This window comes from Equus caballus, chromosome 14 (genome assembly GCF_041296265.1).
Source record: "Equus caballus isolate H_3958 breed thoroughbred chromosome 14, TB-T2T, whole genome shotgun sequence".
Lineage (NCBI taxonomy): Eukaryota > Metazoa > Chordata > Mammalia > Perissodactyla > Equidae > Equus > Equus caballus.
Window position 1 is genome coordinate 26,414,847 of NC_091697.1, and position 26,474 is coordinate 26,441,320.

At 47.5% G+C, this 26,474-nt stretch overlaps 1 protein-coding gene and 1 long non-coding RNA gene across 3 annotated transcripts in view; both read left to right on the top strand.

Annotated features, from left to right (window-relative positions):
• The first annotated feature begins 16,312 nt into the window (after window positions 1–16,312).
• LOC138917443 (uncharacterized) lies at window positions 16,313–18,855 on the top strand. The gene is made up of 2 exons (XR_011425473.1): window positions 16,313–16,446; window positions 17,969–18,855. It is a non-coding gene; the product is annotated as an uncharacterized lncRNA (long non-coding RNA).
• Window positions 18,856–20,433: 1,578 nt separating this feature from the next.
• Window positions 20,434–26,474, top strand: part of LCP2 (lymphocyte cytosolic protein 2) — a 45,173-nt gene continuing 39,132 nt past the window's right edge. For both annotated transcript variants that reach the window (XM_014730530.3, XM_001503196.7), the window contains exons 1-2: window positions 20,434–21,039; window positions 25,141–25,203. In XM_014730530.3, coding sequence (XP_014586016.1) covers window positions 20,962–21,039; window positions 25,141–25,203 — 141 coding nt within the window. In that variant the 5' untranslated portion in view covers window positions 20,434–20,961. The remainder of the gene's footprint in view (window positions 21,040–25,140; window positions 25,204–26,474) is intronic.

Consider the following 26,474-nt stretch of genomic DNA (forward strand, 5'->3'; position numbering starts at 1 on the left):
CACACAGTGAAGGAATATGGTTTGTGCCTTGTCTGGTCCTCATCTCAAGTGTCCATTGTATGCAACTTCTGGGTTCTGCCTTCTGGGCCCCACTGGGGTCCCAAAATCACAAAAAAGCCCTGTCAATCACAAAAAGGAAATAAGCATAGGTGTTTAATCCATTTGTTTGCACACTGAATGGACATGTCTCAAGGCTCTTTGCCAGTCTCGAGATCATAGGTCTTGGTTCGGCCATGGCAGCATCTCGTCCAGCACGCGTAGGCAGTGCCCCCACATTTGCTGGCTTGAAGGCCAGCCTTCCTTCTAGAGCTTCAATGCAATAAATAAAGATAAATAAACAAAAAGAATAAACAAGCCTCCACTCTTCCTCTTCTTCTGTTGACCTTCTGTCTCCATTCTCATCTCCCAGTTCCCTTTTTTGCCAATTATCTCTGTAAGAGGGACACCAGCTTCACACACTGAAATTGAAGTTGTCCATTTCCCAGTACAGACGCATACATCAGACTTGCATTTCACATAAAGTCAACTTGCAGTTGAAGACAGATATGTCTTATTTTACAAGGTATATGCAAAATAACGTAACTACTACACATTTTGCAAGTACGCAAAATTAGATATTTTGTGCCAATGTGCAGACAGCTGCATAGGGACAGCCCAAGGGGAAGAATAATTGAAAGCTGTTGGATTTGATATGAATCTGGCAGATTCTGGCCTAAGTGGAAACTGCTTCAGAAATTTTTCCGTCTTTCAGTCATCAACGTACTTCTTTGCTGACACTCATCACACTTTGTCATTTTTTCCACATCTTCCTTCTGCTTCGTGTTGCATATTCCATGAGCACTGGATGTGTGCTCGTCAGAACAACTCATGATGATTGGCTGGTTGGATGGATGGAAGAATGTAAGTTCTAAATGTTTTGTAAGAAATATCTAATCTTTTGCTTGTAGCATTTAGTCTTCTTTCCTCAATTCAGAGGTGTTGGTAGTGGTGGCTGACCACCTTCAAAGTATGCTATTACTTTTGGGATTTAAAATATTTTGTTTCTTAAATTAACATACAGTAATATTGGATTTTTGTGTGTATATAGCTCTATGATTTGTAAGATCTAGGTTTGTGTAATCACCACCACAATCATGATACAGAACAGGTTCTAACATCCGAAAAGCTCCCTCTGCTCTCCCTTTGTAGCCATCCCCTCCCCCATCCCTAGTCCCTGGCAATCACTCATGAGCTCTCCTCCACTGGAGTCTTGTCTTTTTGAGAATGTCACATACATGGAATCTCATAGGACATAACATTTTGAGACTGATTTCTTTCACCCAGAATAACACCTTTGAGATTCATCCAAGTTGCTGCATGTATCAGCAGTTCATTCTAAAAAGAATGCAAGAAAAACAGTGCAGAGTAACATTCCACGGTACGGACGTACAACCATTGGTTATCCATTCACCCGTTGAAAGACATTTGGATTATTTACATTTCTTGACAATTATGAATAGAACTGCTATAAACATTTGTATGCAGGTTTCTTTCTCTAGGTCAAATACCTTAGAATGGGAATGCTAGTTCATATGCTAAGTGAGTATTTAACTTAATCAGAAACTACCAAACTTTTCCAAAGTCGCTGTACCATTTTGCAGTCTCACCGACCATACATGAGAGTTCCGTTGCTTTGCTCTATAGTCCCTGATAATAGAGCGGGCTTTGGATCTGGGATGTCATTTTGCTCCATGCTAGACCAGGGGCGTGGGTCTCCAGGACTGAAGCCGCCTTCGTAGTGTGTACCTCGACGTGGGAGGGCTCTTTGTGATCCAGCCCTACTTCCTTCATCAGCCTCCTGATGCATGAGCTCTTCTAGAAGCACAGCATACTCCCTCTTGCTTCTAGACGTCTTCTGGATTTCTGCACAGGCTTTGCATTTTTATCTGTATTGTTTGGCTGCCACTTTTTGGGTTCTTCTATGTGGCAACGCTGTCTTGAGCACTGTCTTACTCCTAATTATTGTTAAATATTTCAAACATAATATAAGCACTTTCTTTTTCTTAATTATTATTGTTAAATATTTCAAACATAATAGAAGACGATAAATCCCACTCGTCACTCCAATCTCACAAATTAACATTTTGCCCCTTTGGCTTCAGATCCTTTTGTTTTAAGAACTAAAATTTTACAAATATGTTGGAGTCCTCCCCCTAATTCTCTCTCTCTCTTCCTAGAAACAACTGCATGCCAAAGGTTGGTAGGCAGCCGTCCTCCATGTTTTTATACGTTCACTGCAAATGTAAATATTCGTAAAGAATATAAATATTATTTGCTTAAGGCCTTTCCCCTTTTTTTATTGTGATAAGAAACACATAACACGAAATCTATCCTCTTCGCCAGTGTCTAAGTGTACAGGCCAATAGCGTTACTCTCTGCATTTTGCTGGACAGCAGCTCTCTGCACCTTTTTCATCCTGCATGACTGAAACTCGAGACCCATTGAACAGTCACTCCCCATTTTCCATGTCCCAGCCCCCGGCAGCCACCATTCTGCTGTCTGCTTCTACTGAGTAGTACTTACTTCTTCAGATACTGCATGTAAGTGGAATAACACAGTCCTTATCCTTCTGTGACTGGCTTATTTCATTTAGCATAATGCGCATCCCTCAGTGTCCATCCATGCTATAGCGTACGGGATTTCCTTCTTTTTTCAGGTTGAATAATCTGCACTCCCATGTTCTCTCAGGCAGTATTTACAACAGCCAAAAGTAGAAGCAATCTAAATGTCCAACAATGGATGAATGGATAAAGAAAATGTGGTACATACATACAATGAAACGTGTTGAAGCCTTTTCCCTTTTAATACACTATCTAATCGAATCTGGGAGAGTATTTCTAGTCCCATTTTACAAATGAGGAGATAAAGTCCAGTTAAATTAAGTGATTTGCCCAAAGGCAAATAGTAAATGGAGGAGGCTTGCAAATGCCCACTTGGCTTACACACAGCCCCCTCAGCCCCTTCCTTACCTCTGCCTTCGCCCTCCCCAACAATGCGCAGAAAGGTCAGCGTCCCTCTGCGCCTCTGGCCCTGTGCTAACCAGTCCACTGCACCTACACCAGTGAGCCGCAAGGGACAGACTCCTCTCCTGCCTCTCTCAGGAGGATGAGGTCTGGGTGTTGCATTGTGGAGGGCCAGCACACAGCACGATGTCTGGCATTTGATAAGTGGTTAATAAGAAATTTTCAATGAAGTTTGGAAGGAAACAATGAACAGGCAGAAGGTGGCTCAGAAGTGAGCTTTTCCAACACCGGGAGGACGTGCTTTGCCTATGCCCTTGGGTTAATGCCAGCCAGAACTCTGATTTTCTAATCCATGGTCTTCCTGGCACTTCCCTTTATATGATCAGAAAAACCTCAACTTGCCACTATCATTTGCTTATTAGACACTGGACAAGGAAAGCTAGCTCTTGCCCAGGTGTGGTTTTGCTGATACTTGCAGATAAAGGATAGATGGCCAATAGCAAGCAGAAGCTTAAAGATCACCCATCACAATCGGAGAGGTGGTGCCGAGAAGATTCGTCCCTCGGGTTGACACATCCGGGACAAGAATCTGGCCTGACACTCTCCCCAGAGGTTCTTCCCACTCTGCTGGCGTCTCAAATTTCAGACCTTCATGCCTCACCAGCAGGAGTTTTGTCTTTTCTAAGACTAACCACAGTTGTTTCTGTTTATTTACTATTTTATTTTAATTCAATTTATTTTTTTTTGCCTTCAAAAAATCTTTTCCTCTTTCTGAGCAACATCACATGAAATCACGAGTTAGAGGAGCTAACCGTATTTTTCTAACACAGAGCAATATGTGTGTTTGTGTGTGCATGCACACAATACTTACATGTTTAAAATGTGTGTATTCATCTGTGTGCTAACTCAAATCGCTAGTGGAACTCTGCACGATATCAAGCTGCCACTCCGTGTGAACCTGGATTTGGCCATGGTGGATCCACAACTCAGGAACAAACCAGTGTGCAGCCCTCAGTGAGGAAATCAAACCAAAGAGTCATCTTCTTTTTGCATACCAGGGCTCCAGATCCAGCCTCGCCCAGCCTGGACTGGGTGTTTCTTTTTTTTTTTTTTTTTAAGGTATGCTCTTTGGTGAGGAAGCTTGGCCCTGAGCTAACATCTGTTGCTAATCTTCCTCTTTTTTTGTTTTTCTCCCCAAAGCCCCAGGACATAGTTGCATGCCCTGGTTGTAAGTCCTTCTAGTTCTTCTCTGTGGGATGCCGCCACAGCATGGTTTGATGAGTGGCGTGTAGGTCCACACCCAGGATCCAAACCGACATGGAGTATGCAAACTTAACCACTATGCCACCGGGCCAGCCCCATGGGTATTTCTTGATACATGAGTTCTTGAGGAGGAGGGGAACTTTTTGCTTAGAGCTCTAACCCAGAGCTGAACTTCCTTATCTGTAAACTGGGGTCAACAACCCCTGGAGATCAGACTAGGTTCTTGGTTACAAGCAGAAGAAACTCACTCTACATTAAGCAACAAATGACATGCACACAGTTCTTGGGGCTGGGGACTCAAAGAATTCACGGGAATACGAACAGGCTTAGAAAGTGGGCAGCAGCTGTGGGATCACAGAGAGCCAGGCTACAGGACCCACAGAGCAGGGTCTCACCTCTGGAGCCAGGGGATGCACACACATTTGCTCCAGATGTTCCAACTGAGCCCATGTCTCTGTCTGCATTACATGCTCAAAGCTCAAAATCCTGGCCCAGTGTCTGATGGGCCACATTAATAGAGGAAAGGGGTCGTGAAATGAGCCACTCTGGTTCTGCAGTGTAACACACACCCCTCCCCCTGTGACTGCACTGATAGGAGCAACCCCAAGGGACACACAGGGTGCTAATTGGAAGGAGGGTGGTGATGCTGGACAGCCAGAAGTGGCAACCAGCCCCTGCGCGAACCTTGCCAAATTGTTTTAAGAATTTGAAATAATTTGTACGAATGCCTGATAGAGGGCCTGGTACCCAAATAATTAATTCCATGGCTGGGGCAGATATATGGAAACTTTTAAGGAAGAGTAAAACTAGAAACTCTGACTTAAAATAAAATAGAAGGACATAGCTTGATGAAAATTAAATAAAGATAAAATGAAACAGTCCTGGGAGGACCTGAAAGAGCCGGGGTAGAACTCACTTTAAATGCTCTCTCTTTTCCAGACCCAGTGGCCAGTTATGAACAAATGTTTGTAACGCACGACTTCTGCAGTGAGAGCCAGCACTGTGGCCTGCTGTTGCAGGCAACGCCTATATTGCCCAAGGGCATTTAAGTGGGTAACAGCACACCCTCCAGAATGACTGTGTCCTCAGGGGAGGATGTGGAACTCTGGGCTCTACTGTCCAGCCGACACTAGGAACCAGAAGCCTTCATGGGTCCCCTGAGAGGTTGGTCTAGGATGGAAAGAAAAATAGAACATCACAGCAGAATGTGTAAAACTAAGGATTAACCTTCTTAAAAGACCCAAGACCATGTTCTCTTCTGAATGTAATAGAATTGATGCTTCGATTAACGTCCTCACCAGAAGGAAACAAAAATGGCATCCTTTTTTCCAGAAGTCCTCAAATATCCAGTTTATGGTCACCTCCTAGCATTTCCAATGCCAGTTTGCAGTCTGGGGCCCAGCTAGCTATAACAATTACCTGGAGTTTGCTAAAGGACAGACCCCTGGGGCCTACCTGGCCATGTGAGCCAGGGACTCAGTGAGACCCAAGGATCTGCGTTTCCCCATGCTCCCCAGCCAGAAAGTCTCTGACCTGGTGGCCAGGCCTGAGGTTGCTTTTCCCTTGTCATGGTAAAGGCTGGCTAGAGCAAGCTTGATGAAAAGAGGACCTGTTAAGCCAAATAAAACTTTACAAGGAATGTTAAGAAACACTGAATCACGAAACAGAATATAGTAAATATTTAAGGAAATTAGCTCATATGGGCATCTCCTCCCATGAGAACACTTGTTACACTAGTTAGAAATCATTCATAGCAGTTTAACAGGTCTCTTCAAGGCCCTAAATAATAAAAAATTTTGTTATATTGGCTCAAATTATTGTGCTTATTTAATAACAGTTCTAGCTACTGTGTGCTGGGGGCTTACTTGGTACTCTGTGCTGTGGGTTTTACGTAGCTGATTACATTTAATTCTCAAGAACCGCATCAGGATGTGGCGTTATGATTCTGTTTCACAGCTGAGAGGACTGAGGCTCAGCAAGGTCTTGCCCACGTCAAGTTCAGGATTCAGACACAAGTCTGTGTCACCCCAGAGTCTATCACCTCTAAGCTGTGTTGGTAGGGTTGATAGGACTGTCATGGCATTTTTAAATCATTATTCCAACTGTGATACTGATGTCCTCCCGGCCATCCTTAGCATAAACCAGATTATTGAGGTTTCTCTGGCGTTTTTCCCAGGGGGGTACTGGAGGCAACTGCATGGCCCACCATCCATCGTCCCAGTGAAAGCCATTTAAGGGAACATAGAAGGCAGCCTTGGCAGGAGGAGGAGCCACAGAATGACAATACACATCCTCGTGCGCTACTGGCAGGAGCCAAAATGGAAGCTTTGTTGGTAGAGAGCAATGGGGTGAGAAGTAGCAAAATTATACAAGTTTGTGTCCTTGACTCGGCAAGTCTACTTTGCCATTGTCCCAAAGAAATAATCCCGGCTCTGTGCTGCAGTTTAGCTAAAAGAACACTCATTTCTGAGTTGTTTATAATAGAGAAATTGGGAACCAACCTAAATATCCAACCATAGGGAATTATTGAAATAAATACCTGCACACCACAGGACACTCTGCAGCCATTTAAAAAAGCTGCTTTGGGGTGACATTCAACCACATGAAAAGCCGTTCCTAATATGTTGCATGTATTAAAAAGAAAAAGAGCCTATAAAAAATTGTGTGAAGAGTATGATGCCATTTTGACAGTGTGAAAGATTTTTTTTTAAAAAGGAAATAAAATTTTAAAGTGTTTAATTATTTTATTATTCTTTTTTCTTGTTTGTATTCTATTGATCTTTCCATAATGGCTGTGTTTTACCTTTGTAGGTAGAAAAAAGTCACAACTTTCTTCAAACAAAATAAAATATGGAGGTAACAGACAACTTGAAGGGATTTGGGTCGAGCACATGTATGAAGCCACTGTCCCCCTATGGCCCTTCTCAGTATCTCCCCAACCTCTGCCTGCTGACTAGACAGGGACAGAGTCACTTCTTTCTAAACAAGGGTGTCTCAGAGTCTTCCTGGAGAGGCAAAATCCCCGATGCCGTTTCAGTTGTGTCATAGGAAGTCTGGTTTCCTTGCTTGCAATCGAGAGTGCTCTCGACACATGTGTTTCTGATGCTATCAACCCAGGCTGAGGCTACAGATCCCCCAGTCGCTTTTTAGGAGAAATTAGCAAGGAAGCTGAAGAGTCACCAAGTCTGGATAATAAGAAAGGAAAATGCGCATGTGCTGTGGTTTCCCAGGGTTCCTGACAGCAGAGCCTCGTCTTTGGGCCAGGTGGGCCTCATGAGGCTCATTCATTCATGTGTGCCAGGCGCCCTGACACTCCTAGAGACACCGTGTTGACCTGCCCTTAGGGAGACCCCTTCTAGCGGGAGACATGAGCCATCGCGTGGCCACTTCTGGTTGGTGCTACATGAGGGGGAGGTGCAGCACCCCCTGGATGCACTTAGGAGGGACCCCTAAGCCACATTTGGAGGCTCAGGGAAGTTTTCCAAAGAAAGTGATGCTCCACAATGACAGGAATGAGAATGGGAGGGGGTCCCTTACACATTCCCATAGAAAGAACGGATAATGTTCTTAACCTGCACCAAGAGCCATCTGAAGTGATTGTGCAGTCACTTTCCAAGTAAGTGGGGTCTAGGCACTCTGAGTCTGGTCATGGGGCCTTAGCACCCTGGTCAGGTGACCAGACAGGAGCCAGGAGGCATCCATAAGGCTGGGGCAGGGGAGGCAACCAAACTCAAAGCCAGGCATCAGCTCTGACCAAGCCTCAGATCTGAAGGGAGGTGGGAAGAGAGGGAGGAGTGAGGAGCAGGGCTGCAGACAGAGGTGGGGAGGGGTGGGGACCAGCAGCTCAGGGAGCAGTGAGGCTGAGAGAGGCGCAGCTTGGAGAAAGGCCCCAGGAGGCGCTCGCGATAACTGCTGTTGCTGCAGCCCTCTCCCTTGTGACTGCTGCTTTGAGCTTCCGCAGCCTCTGCTGTCAGCAGGAGAAAAACCTGCAAGGGACCCAACCAGGCATAGAGAGAAAAGAGGGATAAGGATAGAAGAAGAACGGTTAGACATTAAACCTAACAGGGGAGAGGGAATATGCTACTTAATAAAGAAGGGCTGGCGAAGAGAAACAAAGATGCTCCTACACGGTGAATAGTTAGAAAGCAGAACCACCCTGTGATTTTATGCAAGGTCAGCCATGCACCTCCCCACCCCGCTGCCAGCCTGCCTCCTTCCATAGCCCCTTCTGACCCGGACCCCCCACCCCCAGGGAAGTGTTTCCTTGCTGCTCTATTTGGCATCCATGAGCACGAGGTAATCTTCTTCAACTGCCCAATCGAGAAGACCCTCTCCGTGCTCATTCTCGCACTGGCTTGTTTCAATGTGTCCGCAGCAATGATCCCGACTGAAATGCCACAGGGCAGCACCTTTATATCGCACTGTGCAGATGGCCCCATTAGAGGAACCATGCTGGGCATCGTGGTTTCCTGTTCTGTTTCTTTCACATGATGTAGATGACTATCTGCCTATTGCAGTTGGGCCAGGCCTGCAGGAAAAGGGAAAGTTCAGCTAAATGGAAGAATACATTCTAGAAAAAATGGGGAAGAGAATAAAGGCACAGCTGGATCAAGGGAAAAACAGTAACTGGGCACAGAGAGAAAAATGCTCATTGAGAGCTCTGAGAATAAAGGGAAAACTTACATGAGGTGATGGGGAGCAGGGGGAGAGTACAGGACCAGGGTCAGGAGACCTGAGTTCTAGTACTGGCTCCGCCCTTAACTGCTGTGTGGGTTTAGGCTGGTGACTTCCCCTCTCTGGGCTTCAGTTTCCTCAATTATCAACCTGTTCTCCTTCCTTCTCTATATCATTCATTCAAAAATATTTCTCAAGCACCTAGCTTGTGCCAGGCACTGCTGTAGCCGTTGGTGATTAAACAATGAGCAAAGCTGACAAAAATCCCACCCTCGTGTTTAGAGTCCACAGTAAATAAAATGAGGAAAATATGCTATAGCTTAGTTTTGGACAAATGCTAAGGAGAAAAACAAAAGTGAGGAAGGCGGACAGGGAGCCTTTTCTGAAAGGGTGACTTCTGAATCAAGACCTAGGGATTTTGTCTGTTCGCTGGTAAATTCCCATTACACAGAACATTCTTGGTACATAGTAGGTACCCCATAAATATTTGTTGAACGAATGAATAAACAAACTGAATTGAATGTGGGACTTGGATAAGGATCAATTGTCACAAACGCGAACTCTTTTGGAGGCTTAGCAAGGAAGAGAAAAGAGTGAAGGCGGTGGTATGACACAATGGGGAGGAGTGGAGACAGCGGCAAACTGAAGAGCACGTGTCCCATGTAAAGGCTTTCAAAACCACTTTCTGGGGGTGAGGATGGTGGGGAGGAGCACAGAACCCCCACAGCAAGAGACACGCATGAGCTGCCACTGTGGGGGACTTTGTCACTTCACAACTGCAGGTCTCTGGTTCCATTTCCCAGAGGTTCAGCTCTACACGGGCCACAGTCTTGACAGCCACCCCTTGTGTGTAAAGCAATCCAGGACCCAGGGCTCAGAAGACCAATGTCATTATCATAGATGGTGCTGCATGAAAACGTTCTTGCTCGTGTTCTTGCTCAGCGCAGACCTTTCTGGGGAAACTGAACAGTGCCTCAGAAATTACGTGCACACACGCAAAAGAAGAAATAATATGCGACTGGCTTGAGAAACAGGAACATCAATCTGGGAAGTAGTGGCTGAGTTGACAGCAATGACAAGGAAAGGGCCCAGCAGAAGGCCCTGTGTCTAGAAGGATGCCTGTTGCTCGCAGCTGCAAAGGGCAAGGAATGACAGGTACCGCCAAGGCTACCTGGTTGTTTAAGCAATCAAAGTTTATTGATAAAGGGAAACAGAATGAGGAGCGGGGATAAAGGGGAACAACAAATCGGTCCTTACAACATCCACACCAGAATCAGCCGGGGAAGTCCCAATAGTTTGTATGGTGGGTGGGAGTGCCGATTGTCCAGGTCTGAGGCAAAGCGTCCTTTCCTCAGCGAGACTTCCAATTGTTCTACGTCTGTGACTCCCTTTTATCCTAAGGTTTCTCTTGGTTCTGACTCAGGGTTTCAGACATTTGGATACTTTGAGTTATTCTTGTTCCCACAGATGGGGTGCTTCTAAAGTCCCGTCAGGTGCCCGTTGGGATGGCCAGCCCAGACAAGAAGCAAGACGCAGGACATATTATTTGTAACTTGTGCCTTAGAGTCAGGGCTGACGTGGCCATCTTTGGCCCCAAGCCCAGACACATTCCTTCATGTAGGGCCCAGGCCCAGTGTTCTTGGAAGGTGGGGAGGTCAATGAACTCTGTAGAACGTCTTTTCTTGGACAGGGTTTGAGTTTTGAAGACAGCACCTGTGGTTGTCCCTTTTTTTTTTTTTTAAAGCAAGATTGGCCCTGAGCTAACACCTGTTGCCAATCTTCCTCTTTGTGCTTGAGGAAGTTTGTTGCTGAGCCAACATCTGTGCCAATCTTCCTCTGTTTTGTATGTGGGATGCCACCACAGCATGGCTTGAGGAGTGGTGCTGGCTCTGCGCCCAGGATCCGAACCCACAAACCCCAGGCTGCCAAAGCTGAGCGCACAAACTTAACCACTATGCCACCAGGCTGGCCCCTGGTTGTCCTTCTTGAGCATCCACTCTGGGACATTCGTTTTTCTTCTTGAACAGAACAGTAGGCAAACGGCCCGCGCCACTTTAATTGCTCTTTCTTTCTCTCCTCCAGCCACGTACGGTTGTGTTAACGTGAGGCATAAATGCATATAACGTGGACTCCACCCTGGCAGGGACTCAGCCAGCATTAGTTCACCTCCATTTGCCTTCTGCCATTGTCTATATGGTGACACGAGCACTGCTCTAAGGGTCAGCATCCCCAGTGTGAGTCACAGCTGAGTGATCTTGGATACCTCCCAGCCACTGATTAGGTCATGGGGTCCTTTATGTATCACATAAAAAGTGATACATCCTTCAGTGATTCTAAACCAGAATGGCTCGCATGGACTCTACAGCCAACAGATGTGGTTGGTTGGGCCCACACGTTTTGTTTTAAAGTTGGTTGATGTATTAGTTTTCTATCGTTCCTGTAACAAATTATCACAGACTTAGTGACTCAAAACAACACAAATTCATTATCTTACACTGCTACAGGTCGAAAATCTGACACAGGTCTCACTGGGCTAAAATAGAGGGCTGCGTTCCTTCCTGAAGGGTCTAGGAGAGAACCCTTTACCTTGCCCTTCCTAGCTGCTAGAGGCGCCCACATTCCTTGGCTCGTGGCCTCCTTCCTCTATTTTCAAACCAGCAATGTCATGTCTCTCTGTGCCTTTCTTCCATAATCACATTTCCCATCGACTCTTTCTTCTTCTGCCTCCCTCTTCTATTAAGAACTCTTGTGACTACATGGGGTCCACCCAGACATTCCAGGATAATCTCCCTATTTTAAGGCCAGCTGATTAGCAACTTTAATTCCCTTTTGCCATGTAACTGAACACATACACAGATTCCAGGACTAGGACATTCACTGTATTCCCCCCCCCTTTTTTTTTACGTAAAATCTAGCTTTACAGCTTTTTCTTAAGCAAAGATTTGGCAACCCAGGGCCCCGTCCTTGCATTAGAAGGCCCTTGTTACAATGTTGCAACACTTAGCTTGAATTGAGCTGCTCCCTGTTTGCCCCAGTCCCCACCCTTCCTTATCATCTTCCTGGCTAACACCCAGAGTAAGTTGCCATTTGTCATTGCATTGGATTATTGTTTTTCCTACCAGGCTTGCTTCACTCACTTGCATTCTCCCCTGCCTTATCAGCCTGTGAGCCTGTAGCGCCTCTTCTGAATTATTACTCTACCACTTTTGCTGTCTGTCTACATCAGACATATTACAGAGTACTGTATACAATGATCCCCACCCAAAGGTGATACAGGAAAGGTGAGCTCAGTGTTATATGCAACCCGAGGAACGCATAGCAATGGAGCACTAACTGCCCCTCTGGGCTAGTCCCTGGGGAGGAATGAGTGAGTCAGATTTGGTCACAACATCGAACAATGCCAGCAAGAATCACTTTCTACGGTGTGCCAGGGACTACGCTCCCTGCTTGCAGTTTTATTTCACTGAATCCTCACAACCACTCAATGAGGTCAATGCTATTATTTAACTTTCCTCATCTCCCTGTGGAAACTGTGGCACAGACAATTTAAGTAAGTTGCCCAAGGTCACCCAGCTGGAGTGTAACAGAGTTGGAATTCAAACATATTATTCTGACTCCAGAATCTGAGTCCTGACTCCTATAGGGTCTGTCCTTAGAGAGAGAGAATCGTCTGTGCTTTTAAGCTTTTCGGGGATTAGACTTTGGAAGAAAAGCTGGACGAGACAGATCAGTCTAGCATGCACTTGAGTCCCTCAGAGTTCCCAGGTTCACACAGGAAGTCACTGAAACAGGAACAAAGGCCCTCTGTCAGAGGATGCTGCAGCTCTGGGGGAAATTCTGGCCTTGAAGTTGCCTAGGCGAGACTTCCTAAATCGTAACCCTGGCAGCCTGGGAGTACAAGATGCTCGTGGAGGGCCTGGAACTCTACAATAGAGAGCGAGGAACAATGGTAGCAGTGGGGGAGGAGGGACAGAAGCTTGTCGTAAGAATCTGGCACTTCTGCTGGCTTTTCACACATTAAATTTAGAGCTGTGAACTTCTATATATAATCTCCCCGGCTTAAAGGTAAAGCAGACCCTCCAGTTGTAGCAAGGGCAGGATAAGGCGATGCCCAGAGGAGGCCCATCAAACGGCTGGGAATTAACAGCTGCTGGGCTCATGGCCGCCTGCTTCAAGATGCCTCCACCTAAGTTACAGTTGGGGCTTCTGCCTGTGGCAAATGGGCTCCTGATTTCTTGCTAAGTGCAAATAGGGTCACCATCAGTCAGAACAAGTAAGGCACAGGGAATTCTGCTTAACTGAGGCAGATAGGACTTTGGGGGAGAAGACCGACAAGGCACGAGTATGACTAGGTGAGAACTCGGTGACCAGGGGGCCCCTACGTTCCCATTCCCAGGGGTGGCCCCAAAGTATGCCTCCTATCCTGGCATATTATTAATAGTGCCCCTTCCTCTTTCAAAAAGTCCCAGTTTGGCTGATAATGTAGATGATCATAGATGAACATAGATGATACTCTGAAAGCTTTTCAGAAGAAATCCTTCACGTCAGTTATCTGTGCCTTGTTTTGTTTCCGTCTCCGAAGAGAAATGGACAGAAAATTAATCAGCTACTGAGAGTGTCATAGAATGCTCGGGCTGAAAGGAAGCTCTAGAAATCATCTAGGGAAAGGAAACAAATGTGCGGCGTGTCTGTTATATGCCAGACACAGTTCAGGCACAGCACATGAGCAACTTCACTTGTCACAGAGGCGCCAAGAGGAATGCTGAGTATTATTAGGCTCTTTTAAAGATGAGGAAACTTTAAAAAGGACTCAAGGTCAGACACCCATTTGGTGGCACCACCAGGATTAGAATCCAAGCCTGGGATCTCCCCACCTCCCAGACCGTGGTTCTCTTCCTTACCTAACCAGGCCACCTCCTTTTCTTCTCCCTGACATTTTGTGGACAAATTAAAGAGGAATGGTCTACGTGTCCTGGGAGAGTTATGGACTTTTTGTTGTGCTATGGTCTGAAAGTTTGTGTCTCCTCAAAATTCACATGTTGAAATCCTAATGCCCAACGTGATGGTGTTCAGGAGGTGGGGCCTCTGGGACATGATTAGATCTTGAGGGTGGAGCCCTCCTGTACGGGATTAGTGCTTTTATAAGGGAGCCCTCACAGAGCTCCCTTGCCCCTTCTGCCTTGTGAGGGCACAACGAGGAGGTGCCCACTATGAGCCAGGAAGAGAGCCCTCACTAGAGCATGACCTTTCTGGCGCCTTGATCTTGGACTTCCAACCTCCAGAGCTGTGAGAAATAAATTTCTGTTGTTTATAAGCCACCCACTCGGTGCTCTTTTGTTACCACAGCCTGTACAGACTAAGGTTGCGGGCAACAGAACTCAACTCTGTGCAACTTGAGCAACAAGGTAACTTATGAGAAGGATACCGGGGCATTCACGTATTCACGAGGATGGTTTTAACAACCAGGCTTGAACAAGAAGCCAAATAACTCCAGGGGTCTCCACAGCAGAGCGATGCAGGCTTCTTCAGGGCCCCAGGCTGGAATGAATGAGGGCCCATCATTTTCTTTCCTTCTCTTACTCTTCTTCTCCACCCCACCTCCCATCTCCTACTCAGCCTGGCCGGGTGGAGCTGTCACCCCAAGTGGGTGTCTCCCTACTTGCAGAGTACTTTCCAGGGACTTGGTGAGCCTGCACCACCAACTCAGCATTAGAATTGCCAAGCCTGTTTTATTATTTATTTATTTTTTTGTGAGGAAGATTGGCCCTGAGCTAACATCTGTGCTAATCTTTCTCTATTTTGTATGTGGGATGCCACCACGGCATGGCTTGATGTGCAGTGTGTAGGTCTGCACCCAGCATCTCAACCGATGAACCCCTGGCCACCCAAGCGTAGCACACGGGCTTAACCACTACACCACCGGGCTGGCCCCGTGGTTTTTTTTTTCCGATTAGAGAAAAGTGTGTTCAAACCAAGAATCATTATTTTAAGAGAACTCAAAGACAAAATATACTTTCTTTCATAGCCTAATAAATATGGTTGGCATGACCTGTTCTAGGTAAATACTGGTTATTCATTTAGCATAATTTCCATCCTTGGAAACTGCATCTTTCAGTGGAGAGAGTCAGCACCAGACAGGTCTGGTTTCAGCTCCCAGATTCTACCTCAGATTATCTGTGAGACCTTAGACGAGCATTTCTTCTCCTCAAGCCTTTCTCTGGAATCTGTAAAATGGGTATGTATGCCTGTCTCCCTTTCACATAGAGCAGGATCACATGAAATAGTACATGTAAGAATATAGCATTCCTTTTCCCCAAACCCATGAGGTCTCATGTAAGGGATGGATAGATGAATTATGTGTTTTCTAGATGCATCCTCTTCTCCCCAAACCCCTAACATACTCATTCTAAGGAATCTATTGTCTGTTCCAGGAAAACACTCACAGAAAAGCTCTGCCACTCGTACACAGCAAGGCATAAAGGTAGGAGAGGCCTAACAAGGGGCCTCTCCCAGGACGGGGTAGTGGAAGATGCACTCTGTCTGTGTCAAAACTCTGGAAGGTCAGGTGTAAACTGGTGGTCAGGGCAATGATATTTTCAAGGCAGGTAATGCAGCCAACATCAGGAGCTCCAGAAATAGTGAGAAGGCCGCAAGCACCAGGGCCACAGGTGAGGCAGGAAAGTCCAGACCGAAAGCCAACAGCTAAGTGACTTGCCAAGATTGGAGGGGCAAGTCATAAGACAGAACAGATGGAAATCCACCTGGCCCTGCCTTGGCATTCCGGCTTCATATTTACTAGCTGTGGGAACGTGGGCAAGTGAATTGCCATCTCTTAGCCTCTGTAAAATGGGAGCATTGCCGTCTATTCATAGGGCTTTTGTGAGGATCAAAGGGCTGAGAACTCTAAACGACTGGATCCGGGCTGGGCTGCTGGTTTCATTTGTTGCAGATCTTTGCTTCGTCTTGGGGTCACACATGCGCTTCTTTGGAAAGGAGCAGCTGGAGAAGGCCACGTTTGCCTTTGCTGGGCTGTGGGGAAAACTGCTTTTGCTTTTCCTGCACCCACCCACCCCGTTCCTCCTCTGCCCTTCTCCAGCTTGCCCCAGGAGGAGGGGGGCAAGGTTTTTTTCTCTTCTATCAAGCTGAGAAGCCTGCCTCCCCGCTCCTGCCCCCTGCCCACACCCCACCCACCTCTGCGGGCACCTGGGGAGTTTCCCTTCGAGGCAGATCTGTCGGGGGTAGGCTGCCAAAGTCAGAACTAGGGCAGACAAGGAAGGGAGGCTTGACAGGAAGTCCAAATAAGCACTTCCTCCCACCCACTTTTGAACTTTTGAGGCACCTCAGCTAAAACAGCAGAGACAGAGAGAGAGGATGAAAAAAAAATATATATATATATTTTGAAAAGAATGAAATTGTCAACTCTGAGGAAGTGGAAAATATTGCTCCTCACTGACTGGCCTGCAGCAGCTGGTTCATGCTTTCCTTATGCGAATCCCAGGCCGGGGAGGTGAGGACTGTGTCCGAACAGGGTGGGGGGTGTTGGGGGGGAGGGGCGGTGGGGAGGAGAGTCTCGGTGGCTGTCTGGACAGAGGGCAGCGTGGCCTGGAGAAGGGTTGCTGTGGGTTCACACGACCTCCTCCCCCTACTTCCCACCCCACAGCCTCCAGGAGCACCAGTGAGGGTGGCCCTGCACATCCAGGGACGGCTGCATGGCAGGCCTGTCCCTCCTGGCACACCCATTCTGAGGCAGGGTCACCAAATTCTGTGTCTCAGTGCATGGCTGCTGGGTGTGTGGAACTGCCCTACCCAAGGAAGCCATCAGGACTCCTTCCTGGCTCTCCTCGCTCCACCCTCCCCTGTTGGTGGAGCCCTCTGCCATCCAAAAGGATCCCACACACACAGTGCTTCCACCGCCAGCCTCTGAGAATGGAGGGGAAAACTGTCCCCTCCCTGTGAAGCTGTCGTTCCTGGTCGCCCTCCAGGCAAACCCACACAGGCCCTGAAGAAAGTCTCAACAGCACGTCACGTCAGCCTCAGGTGGTGCATCGAGCCATAAAGCGCTGGGGGAGGCGAGGCTGGGTGAGCCCCTGCGAGGGCGTTCTGTCCACCACCCGCAGTGCCCCAAGTCAGCACCCTCCCTTGGCCACATGCTACCATCGTTTTCTCCATCCCCTGTCCAAGACCCTCTGCCCAAATCAAATCCAGATGTGTCCTTTCTCCCTCCACCTTCTAACTTCTTAGGCTTCTCTCCTAAGGTCAACACATTCTCCCCCCTGAAGTCCCTACTCACCCTTTTCTCCTGGTGGTCCCTAGGCGAAAACTCCCTCCCCTGCCCCCACGCAGAGAAGCTGCAACTTCTCTTCTAATGAATTGCATGTTTTCCTCACCTCTAAAATTAGCTACGAAGAAAGGCAGTTACCTCCCCCTGATTCTGCTGTGGGTTAGCGGGAAAGGGAGGGAACTTCACATCTGGATGGGGTGGGGTGCAGCAGGGGGAATACTGGGGTGATTCCCCACTCTGGGTTGCAGTGTGCTGCTCCTACATCTACTTTCTGTCCCCAAGATCGAAAAACCTGATACATTGCACCCTGCAAGCTCTGCTTTCTTATCCACAAGCTCAGTGGATGCACGTTTAAGGCTCCTGTTCTGTGAGCCCCCAACCCCATGTGCTCACATGACATTGTTCCTATTGCACTCGGGGACTATTTGCTCCCTTCCTAACATTGAGCTGCAGATTACAAAGCCTAAGAAGGCCTCCACTAACCTTTCAGTTTGCTCCTGCATGAGTTCTGGGTTTCTCCACCAGGCTGGGGGAGAGAGAGAGATGGGAGAGGGTCCTCCTACCCAGGCCATGGCTTTACACCACTGCGCCTTACCTGCTCCCCACTCTCTGCTCTGCTTTATCCTTGAAGCCAAGACCAATGCTCTTTAGAGGATTGGTGTAGGTTGGCCCCAGCCTTCGTCACCGCAGCGTCCCCTCTGCTGTGGGCTGTACCCAGAGGCTGCTATGATGACTGCCCTTTTTACAGGCAAGGATCCTGTGGCTGGGCCAAATGATCCTGCATCTTTTGGGGGCTAACTGACCCTGTCCCTGGAGCTTCTAGAACCCTCGGCCAGAGATGGGAGATGTGAAACTCATAAGTGTTGAGAAATCCCCGAAGACTGGAGAAGAGGAAAGGCTCCAGGCCTGAAGCAACCAGCTTCCCCTTGCGTCACCTCCTGTCTCCTGTCCAGTTGTCCTTTCTGAGGACTGAGCTTGTGGCCCCATGGGATGGGGCACCAAAGGCATGCCTTGTGGAAAGTGCTGTATCCTTTTCTTAACTGGTCCAAATTGACAACCTCACTTGCTCTTCCTGGAAGGCAGACTGATCGAGTGGGAACTGCACAGGCTCTGGGGATGGAGCTGGGTTTGAATCCCTGCTCCACCTTGGGTAATTTATGTAACGTCTCAGAGCCTCGAGGCGGCGGAGGGGTAAAGGACAGAGACTCTGGATTCAGAGAGACTTCTGGATGAGACTCAGTTGTACAACCTACTTGCTGGGTGAAAGGGGGCAAGCAGTTTCACCTCTCTGAGCCTCGATTCTCCCTTCAGTAAAGTAGGAGTGATAATAGTGCCAACAATTAAGACAATTCCTGCAAAGTTCTCAGCCCACTCGCTGGTACATATGAAGGACATTCCATGCGTGGCATTTGTGATTCTTATCGTCATCATCACCATCATCCAGATTTCTCGAGTACTGTATCTCTCTTCTAAATGGTCTCCATGGATTGTCCATCTTGGCCACATTTACTGGATAATTCTTCCAATGGAGCTTAATATTTAGCTATGTCTTAATTCCAACTTCTGCTTTTCTATAGATTTTTATTCTCCTGAGTAGGAATGAACATCATTAAAAAAAATTGCTTCAGCTTTCAAGGGTGATCCTGAATGTTTCTTTCCACAAGTGTACTGCGTTTTGTTTGCTCATGAAGTACACCCCAACACACACAAACACACCCAGATCCAGGATGCCCTCCCTGTGCTCCATCCTCCAAGGCCTGGCTTAAATCCCAGCTAACTCCATGACATCTTCTTTGACTGCCCTACTTGGAAGCTATTTCTCTCTCTCCTTCTCTTCTCAAATGGCTTTTTATCATTTGCCACTGTTCTGATGATTTGAAAACTGAAGTGACCTCTCCCACCAGTGGCGGAGCTTTTGAATGGCAGGGCCGTCCTCTGTGGAGCATGGCGGTTATTGAGAACTCTTAGGTACCAGGCCCTGTGAGGAGGGCTCTGCCTGGACTGCCTTGACTGATGCCCCAGCACCCTTTGAGGTGCGGACCACACCAGCTCAGGTTTATGGACCACGTCTATACAGATACTGGGCCTGGACAGACGCAGATCTCATTCAAGCTCATAACGACCTGGTGAGGCCATGCATTCCAGTGATGGTGGGGCTCCTTAGATTGTGCATAAGATGGAAATGGTGCGTGACCAAAGCAACCCCTGAAAAGCTTTGGGAAGGTACTACCTCAGGGACCAACGTAGCATCACTAAGTTCAACAGAGCTCGGTCCTTTCTTCAAACGTCAAAACAGATGGCCATCTGAGTGTGGATGTGCAGGGAGCACTAGATGAAGCGGTGAAGCGTTTAGAGGCTGCGATGTTGCACAAGTATATTTGCTTTTAGACAGTGGACTCGCCCTCTGCCAACGAGGTGCTCAGACCACGAAAAGAGCACAGGGTCTGAGACTAAGAAAGCAGCAGATTCCCACCTGCTGTCTCAGGGCCACTCCAGGGAATGTGCTCTTAGGATAGAAAATATGGAGGAAGCGGTGGTGAATAGAATATGTGATGGAAACAATAGTGAATATAATATATGGCATCGTCAATAGCAACAGTTATTTTCTTATTTTAATTTTTTTTTTTTGAGGAAGATTAGCCCCGAGCTAACACTTGCTGCCAATCCTCCTCTTTTAGCTGAGGAGACTGGCCCTGAGCTCACATCCGTGCCCATCTTCCTCTACTTTATATGTGGGATGCCTGCCACAGCATTACTTGATAAGTGCTGGGTAAGTCCACACCTGGGATCCAAACCGGGGAACCCTGGACCACCGAAGCAGAAGGTGCGAGCTTAACCGCTGTGCCACCAGGCTGGCTCCTTTTACTTTTAATTTTTTCCCTTCAAGTTTGTCTAGTTGAATGCATCTAAATTTTATGTGCATATGAAGCAATTCCTCTGTTTTCCTATTTTACAGGTAGGGAAACTGAGATTCCTAGATTTGAGTGCTTGCCTGAGGTTGCACAGCATGGAAACACTCATATCAGAAATTAAGCCCAGGTCTGCCCATTGCAGCCGCTTAGTCAGCCCTGGGTGCCTGACTCACTCGCTCACCGAGAGTCCTGTCCTAATAATTATACGGAGACAACTGAAGGCAACCTCAACTTCATCCTTTTGAGAGAGACTGAGGGGTGGTTAGAAAGCGTTAAAAGGTCACACTCCTTCCCCTGGCGGCTCACTGATGTGGGAGATTGTCTATATATTAGGTCAACCGTCAAAATAGATTTTCATCTGCAAAGACCCAGCCAAGCAGGAATGCAGTGTAGACATATGGGTGCCAGGAGTTTTAATGGAAATGTACTTGGACTCACTTTGGAGTGAAGTCCCCTTCATCGTGCCTCCCACTGGGCTGGAGTGGCTGGGGCCAGTGGAGAATTACCAAGCCTGTCACTCTCTCGGTCTCTCCAGCCCCCAGAGCTAGCCTTCCTTGTTTACTTACTTAGAGCCCAGCAGAGGAAGTGGTAAAGGAAACTTGCTGAGTCGTTTTCTGAGAAGAGACCATATTTGTTCGTGGAGGAAGCCGTTGCTTTCTGGGATCTAGTTACAGCAGAAAAGACATCTGCTCTAACAAGGGTGTTCCAGAGGGTGACTGGGAGTTGGAAGAGCCAAGGACGCTTCCACGCTTTTCCACAGATTTGAGGATCTCGGTCAATGGGTGCAGCACTGGGGCTCAGCTGGTGAGCTTCGCCCGGGAGAGCAGCCATGGCGTTGAAGAACGTGCCCTTTCGCTCCGAGGTCCTAGCCTGGGACTCCGACAGCCTTGCAGACTATTTCAAGAAGGTGAGTCTTGCTCTTTGGCTGGTGGAAGGGCTGGCAATGCCCTCGGTGGGCTGGGCAGAGGCTGGAAGATGGAGTCCGGGCAGAATGTGAAAGCTGTAAAACATAGCAGTGGAGCTTCCACCCCCCGGGAACCTCACCATTGAGCCAGTGCCATGTAGACACACATATACCACTGAGCTTTCCTGGCAATGCGTTCTGGAAAGAAGGGAGTATCTGAAGTGACTGTGTACCTACTACGTGCCAGGGTTTGAGTTTGTGTTCTACAGGCACCGTCCCATTTAACACTCTCCAGGATTGTTGTGCCCGGGGCTCAGAGGTTGAATGGCCCAAAGCCCCAGGGACTGCAAATGACAGAGGCGGGATTCCAGTCACGCCTGCCTGGTCTCAAAGTCCATGCTCTGAGACTCAGAACAGCTGTAACCACGAGTAAGATCAAGGCTACTTACTAGAAAGGGGAGAAATGGAGTCATGGGGGTAGAAGAAAGAAAAGCCAGGGTAGGAGGGTTGGAGAGGCTGTGATGATAATGCTGGAGTTGGTGTCTGGGCAGTCAATGCCCATGACCCTGAAAGACAGCTCGTCAAGCCTTTACATGGGACAGAGTCGCATTAGAGCTTTATGAGGGTCTGATGAGGCAGCCAGAAAACTGACATGAGCCCTAGGTTATGGCTTGAGAAACTGAGGCCCCTACAGAAGAGGAGGTTTGCCAGGCAGAGCATTTCTGTCCTGCCTTCCAGCCTTGGGAGAGATGCTCAAGGATCAACATACTTGGTCATCTGTTGGTGGGACTACAGGTCAAACACCTTCTTGGGCAGATCCCAAGCCACATGACTCAGTTATGGAGCCTCTATCACTGTCCAAGGGATGAGAAGTCTTGTGAGGGACATTTGAGCTTCTAACACCCCTCCCCCGGATGCAGGCATCAAATTCAGTTGGCACTCCAGATCGTTATAAAGATGAGATTTTAAAGTCAAGACCTTAGAGGTCACCTAAGTCAACTGTCTGTTTTTTCTGGGGGTGGAATAGGCTCCCCAGGACGCATACGATGTGGGCAAACTAGCTGAACCTGGGTCTACAGAGTACCAAGGTACTTGTAGTCATGACTGTCCTTCCCCAACCTAAAGAAGAAAAATGTGAAAATACTGAATTGGGTGTGACATGACAGAGGCACAGCCCACAGATCCTGTTATTTTCTGCTTTTTGTGCATCTTGTTTCTGTTCTTTTTCCCTCCAAAAGCTCATAATAAACTTAGGTTTCAGCATTGTGGGTGCAAAGATCGTTGAACAACTGACTTCTGAGGATGTTTCTAAATACTTCTCTTAAATGTAGACCAAATAAACTCTGACAACAAGGTGAAATTTGCCAAGATGCTATCAAGTGGCATGTTAGCTCAATAAAGAAGGGAGGAAAGAATTGAGAAATAGGGAGGGAAAGCCAGGGGCAGGCCGAGAGACACAGACAGCCTTCTCCAGTGTGAGATGGAGAGTTACACAGCCCAGTTGAGCAACAGAAGAGCCCCTGGGGAAAGTTCCCCTCAGGCCAGGCAATGGACTATAGGTCGGGGGTGATTCTGGGAGATGGCTCTCTGCCTGAGCTGGGGGAAGGGAGAGCTTTCCTCCTGGAGACCCTAGACCTCGGGACAAGTCCGCAGCACTGGGACAGGTTCCCCCTCCCAGTATAAAAGAAGCGATGGCAGGAACGAAGAGAGTGAGCGAAATCTATGATCTGAGAAGTCCCAGCCCCCCAGAGACCCAGACAGCCTTCAAATCCCAAGTGACTCAGTTCCCCCAGGGAGAAAATGCCAAGTGAACTGATCACGCAGTCATTTGGGGATGGATCTTAACCATCAAATGTCCTGCTTTAAAGAAGCAGGGGGCAGGGGCAATTTCTAATGAAGCAGCGGGATCAGGCCCACCCAGCTCTGGAGTCAGACGCACATTGGTTTGAATCCTGGCTCTGCCACCTGCTAGCTTGGTGACTTTTCCTTAGTTACTTCACCTCTCTGTGCTTCAACTTCCTCATCAGTAAAATAGAGATACCAACAGTAACTACTTCATGTGATTGTTGGGAGAATTAAAGGAAATTACGTGTGTGAAGCATTCAGCAGAGAGAGGGGGCCAATTCACTGTCATGTTCCTTTTTTCCTTCTCTATTAACTGGACCCTAGCTGGGGACACCCTTGCAGCCTGGCAGGCCTTTGTGTCTTATTGTCTCAGATACACGAAGCTCATCCCCTGTCTGGGATGTAAGCCCCTGAGGAAGTTTTTTACATTTCTTTAACCCCTCCAATTCCTTTTGACTTGGCAGGAGAGCATCCCAGGGCCATGCAGTGAAGAGGCACTGGCTCACAGCCATGGGTTCTAATCCCAGCTGTGTTCCCAACTCACTGTGTGACCTTAAGCCAATCTCTTTCCCTCTCTGGACCTCAGTTGTCCCATCTACAACCCCAGGTACCTGCCTTAGACCAGTGACAACCAAAGCTGGGTGCTCATAAGAATCATCTAAGTATTTGCTAAAAATACAGACTCTAGCCTCCAGACCCAGACGCTACTGGGTCAGAATCAAACTTCTAGGCAGGCCCCAGTCTGCAGGGCTGTCTATCTGTCTAGAGTCGAAATCAGCACTTTGCAAAATCAGAGATTCGTCTGATAATGATAACAGTGAAAATGATGAGTTAAAGGCAGTTGAATATCCCAAGAACCATTTCCAGCCCCTGCGTGGAGAGGACAGGGATGCTAAGGGCTCCTCAGACACTTGCTTTCTGCACTGCCCTCTGCATCTGCTTTCCCCAAGCTTTCTAACATTCATCCCACCCTTTCAAGCCAAGAGGTTGCAACAATTGTATTCACTTTTTAGATTTGTTGGCCATAAGAAAAGACCCTGATTTTAAATTTTCCCCAAAAGAAGGCTGCCACAAACTGAGACTCACACGTGATGGGAGCCTAGAATTCTCCAGGACAAATATCCAGCCCGAAACATCAAATTTAGAGATGTTTCCAGTGCAAATGCTAGTGCTGCGGACGGCAAGGCAGGATGGGCTCCTGCTACAGCTGTCGGCTGATGAAACTCTTTGGGAAGGCAACCAAGATCCTAAAAACCGTCATCCTGTTGATCCTATGACTCTATTCTGAGAATCTAGCTCGAACAATTTATCTAAAATAGAAGGAAAAAAACTGTATGCAAAAGAACATCCATGCTGTTCTCTATTTTGATCTGGGTGGTTTGTTAAGCTGCACTTAAATTTGGTCACCCTACTTACTGTACGGAAGTTCTATCGTTATTAACAAAAAAAAGAGAACATTCCTGACAGAGACGTTCCAGCCTGTTCTGAAGCCTAATTGTCACCTCTGTCACCTGCTACCCATGGAACCTCATGAAAGTTACTTAACTTTCTGCACCTTGGACTCTGTCTGAAAAATGTGAGGATTAATGACGGAAGATCGGTTTAAATACTTAGCACGGTGCCCGCCATACAACGAGCATCCAATAGTTATTAGAGTTTCTATTATCATTATTGGAACAGCAGTTTGGTAAACAACCTAAATGTTCAGCATTAAGGAAATTAAATTATAATAACATTTAAAGTAAGTTTCCAACAATATGAGGCAACATTAATGTTTTCATTTTAGGGTAATTTTAAAAGAAAAAGTTGGGATAACAAGATTGAATATAAATCATAAGCTCAATTGTGTTTAGAAATGTGCTTAGAGAAAAGCACTGAAAGAAGCACATCTCAATGTTCTTTCACCGAGGTTGTCTTCGGGTGGCGAGACGATGGATGCTATTTATTTTCTTCTTTTCAGCTGCTCTATGTGCCCAGGGAGCATATGCCTAGCCCTTTGTGGCCTTGAAGGCACTGTCTTTCTGTAGGGTTTGGCCCCACAGCCTTAGACTGAGGCAGTTTCTCCTTCTCAAGAGTCCCAAGGGGCTGGTGAAAGCAGGGCTGAGGTGGGGCCGGGGCCCCTCTGTTAACAGGGGAGGGAAGGGGGAGTCTGGCTAGCCACAATACCACAAATTGCTAAGCTTCTGGGGCAGGCAAGGGAGGGGAACCAAGGCCATGAGTCTGCCTGCCGCTGACAGCACCTTTCCGTCCTGTTTGCAGCTGAACTACAAGGACTGCGAAAAGGCAGTGAAAAAGCATCACATCGACGGGCCACGGTTTTTGGTAAGTGAGGGGCCAGTTTAACACATTGAGACCCAAGCTGTTCTGTACTTTAGCTAATGGTGCAGGGACAACTGGTCTACCCTGGCCCTCGGGCTGTCCAGGGCCAATGCCTGTCTTCAGGATCCCCATGCAGCCCTTTGCCTTCTTCAGAAGTTTTGTATGAACCCCTCTCTCATCACCTCTCAGGATCCTGCTATTTAGGATAGCTCCCAGATCCTTCACTGATAAAAGGCACATTCTAAAGTCAAAGTATAAGGAGGAATCCAAGTAGAGTTACACACACACACCTTGAAAATCTGCTCAAATGCCATCCATACCTTGAGAAAACTAAGGAGAAAAAAAGACCAGATGAGAGAATAGAAGATTCTTTTTTCCCTCCTTTCATTTTGGGGTGTGTACTCACTGAGTGGAATAAACGGTGGAACCACCCTCGTTATTTCAATTACATCCCTCTTTCTCTCTACTAAAGTCACATAGTTGGTTTTGTGCCGAGTAAACACGCAGTGACATGGCTCTCTCCACTCCATTAATTGCTAAAAGCTCTAAGCATGAGACTAATATGCAGTCGTGTATTAAGGACTAAGTCATTAAGTGAAAAGGGAGGTGGCTCTAACGGTGGGGAGAGAGGATTGGGGAGTGGCTGGGGATCATCTGATCATTTCCCCTGAAATGACACCTTTGCCTATGGGGAAGAGAGACCCGACTGCGACAATCCATTCTTCTGATCACGTTTCTTCACCCTTTACAAAAGAAGTGGGAACAAGACTTCGAAGGTCTATGGGGTAGATGTTCCCAGTTTGATTTGAAGTGAGAAGAGCAACTAAGCTGGTTTCCCTGCAAGGCCTGGTCAGCAGCAGCGAGGGAACTGGGTTGGAAGGGGCCAGACATGTCATGTGCTCTAGCTTTCCACCAGCACGCCAATCCATTCCCTATACTGCATCTCTGCCACTGACATCTGCTTGAATTCCTTCAGCAATGGTGAGCTCACTACGACCCATAATCATCTGTCCCTTTCTGGGCAGCTTTGAAGTCTCATGCTGAGACCAAGCTTGTGATGCTTTGGTCTGAGTTCTGCTTTCATGTGCCGTGGAAGACGTGTTTATTCACCGTCCCCCCTAAATCATTCCTTCATTCACCCAGCCCTTCCCTTGACAAGCGTTTTCCTAAGCTCCTTTTACACACTGGCCCGTGCCACGTGTTGGGAATATAGAGATGATAAAGATGCGATTTCTGCCTTCCAGAAGCTTGTTTTATTTCAGAAAGGCTCCAAC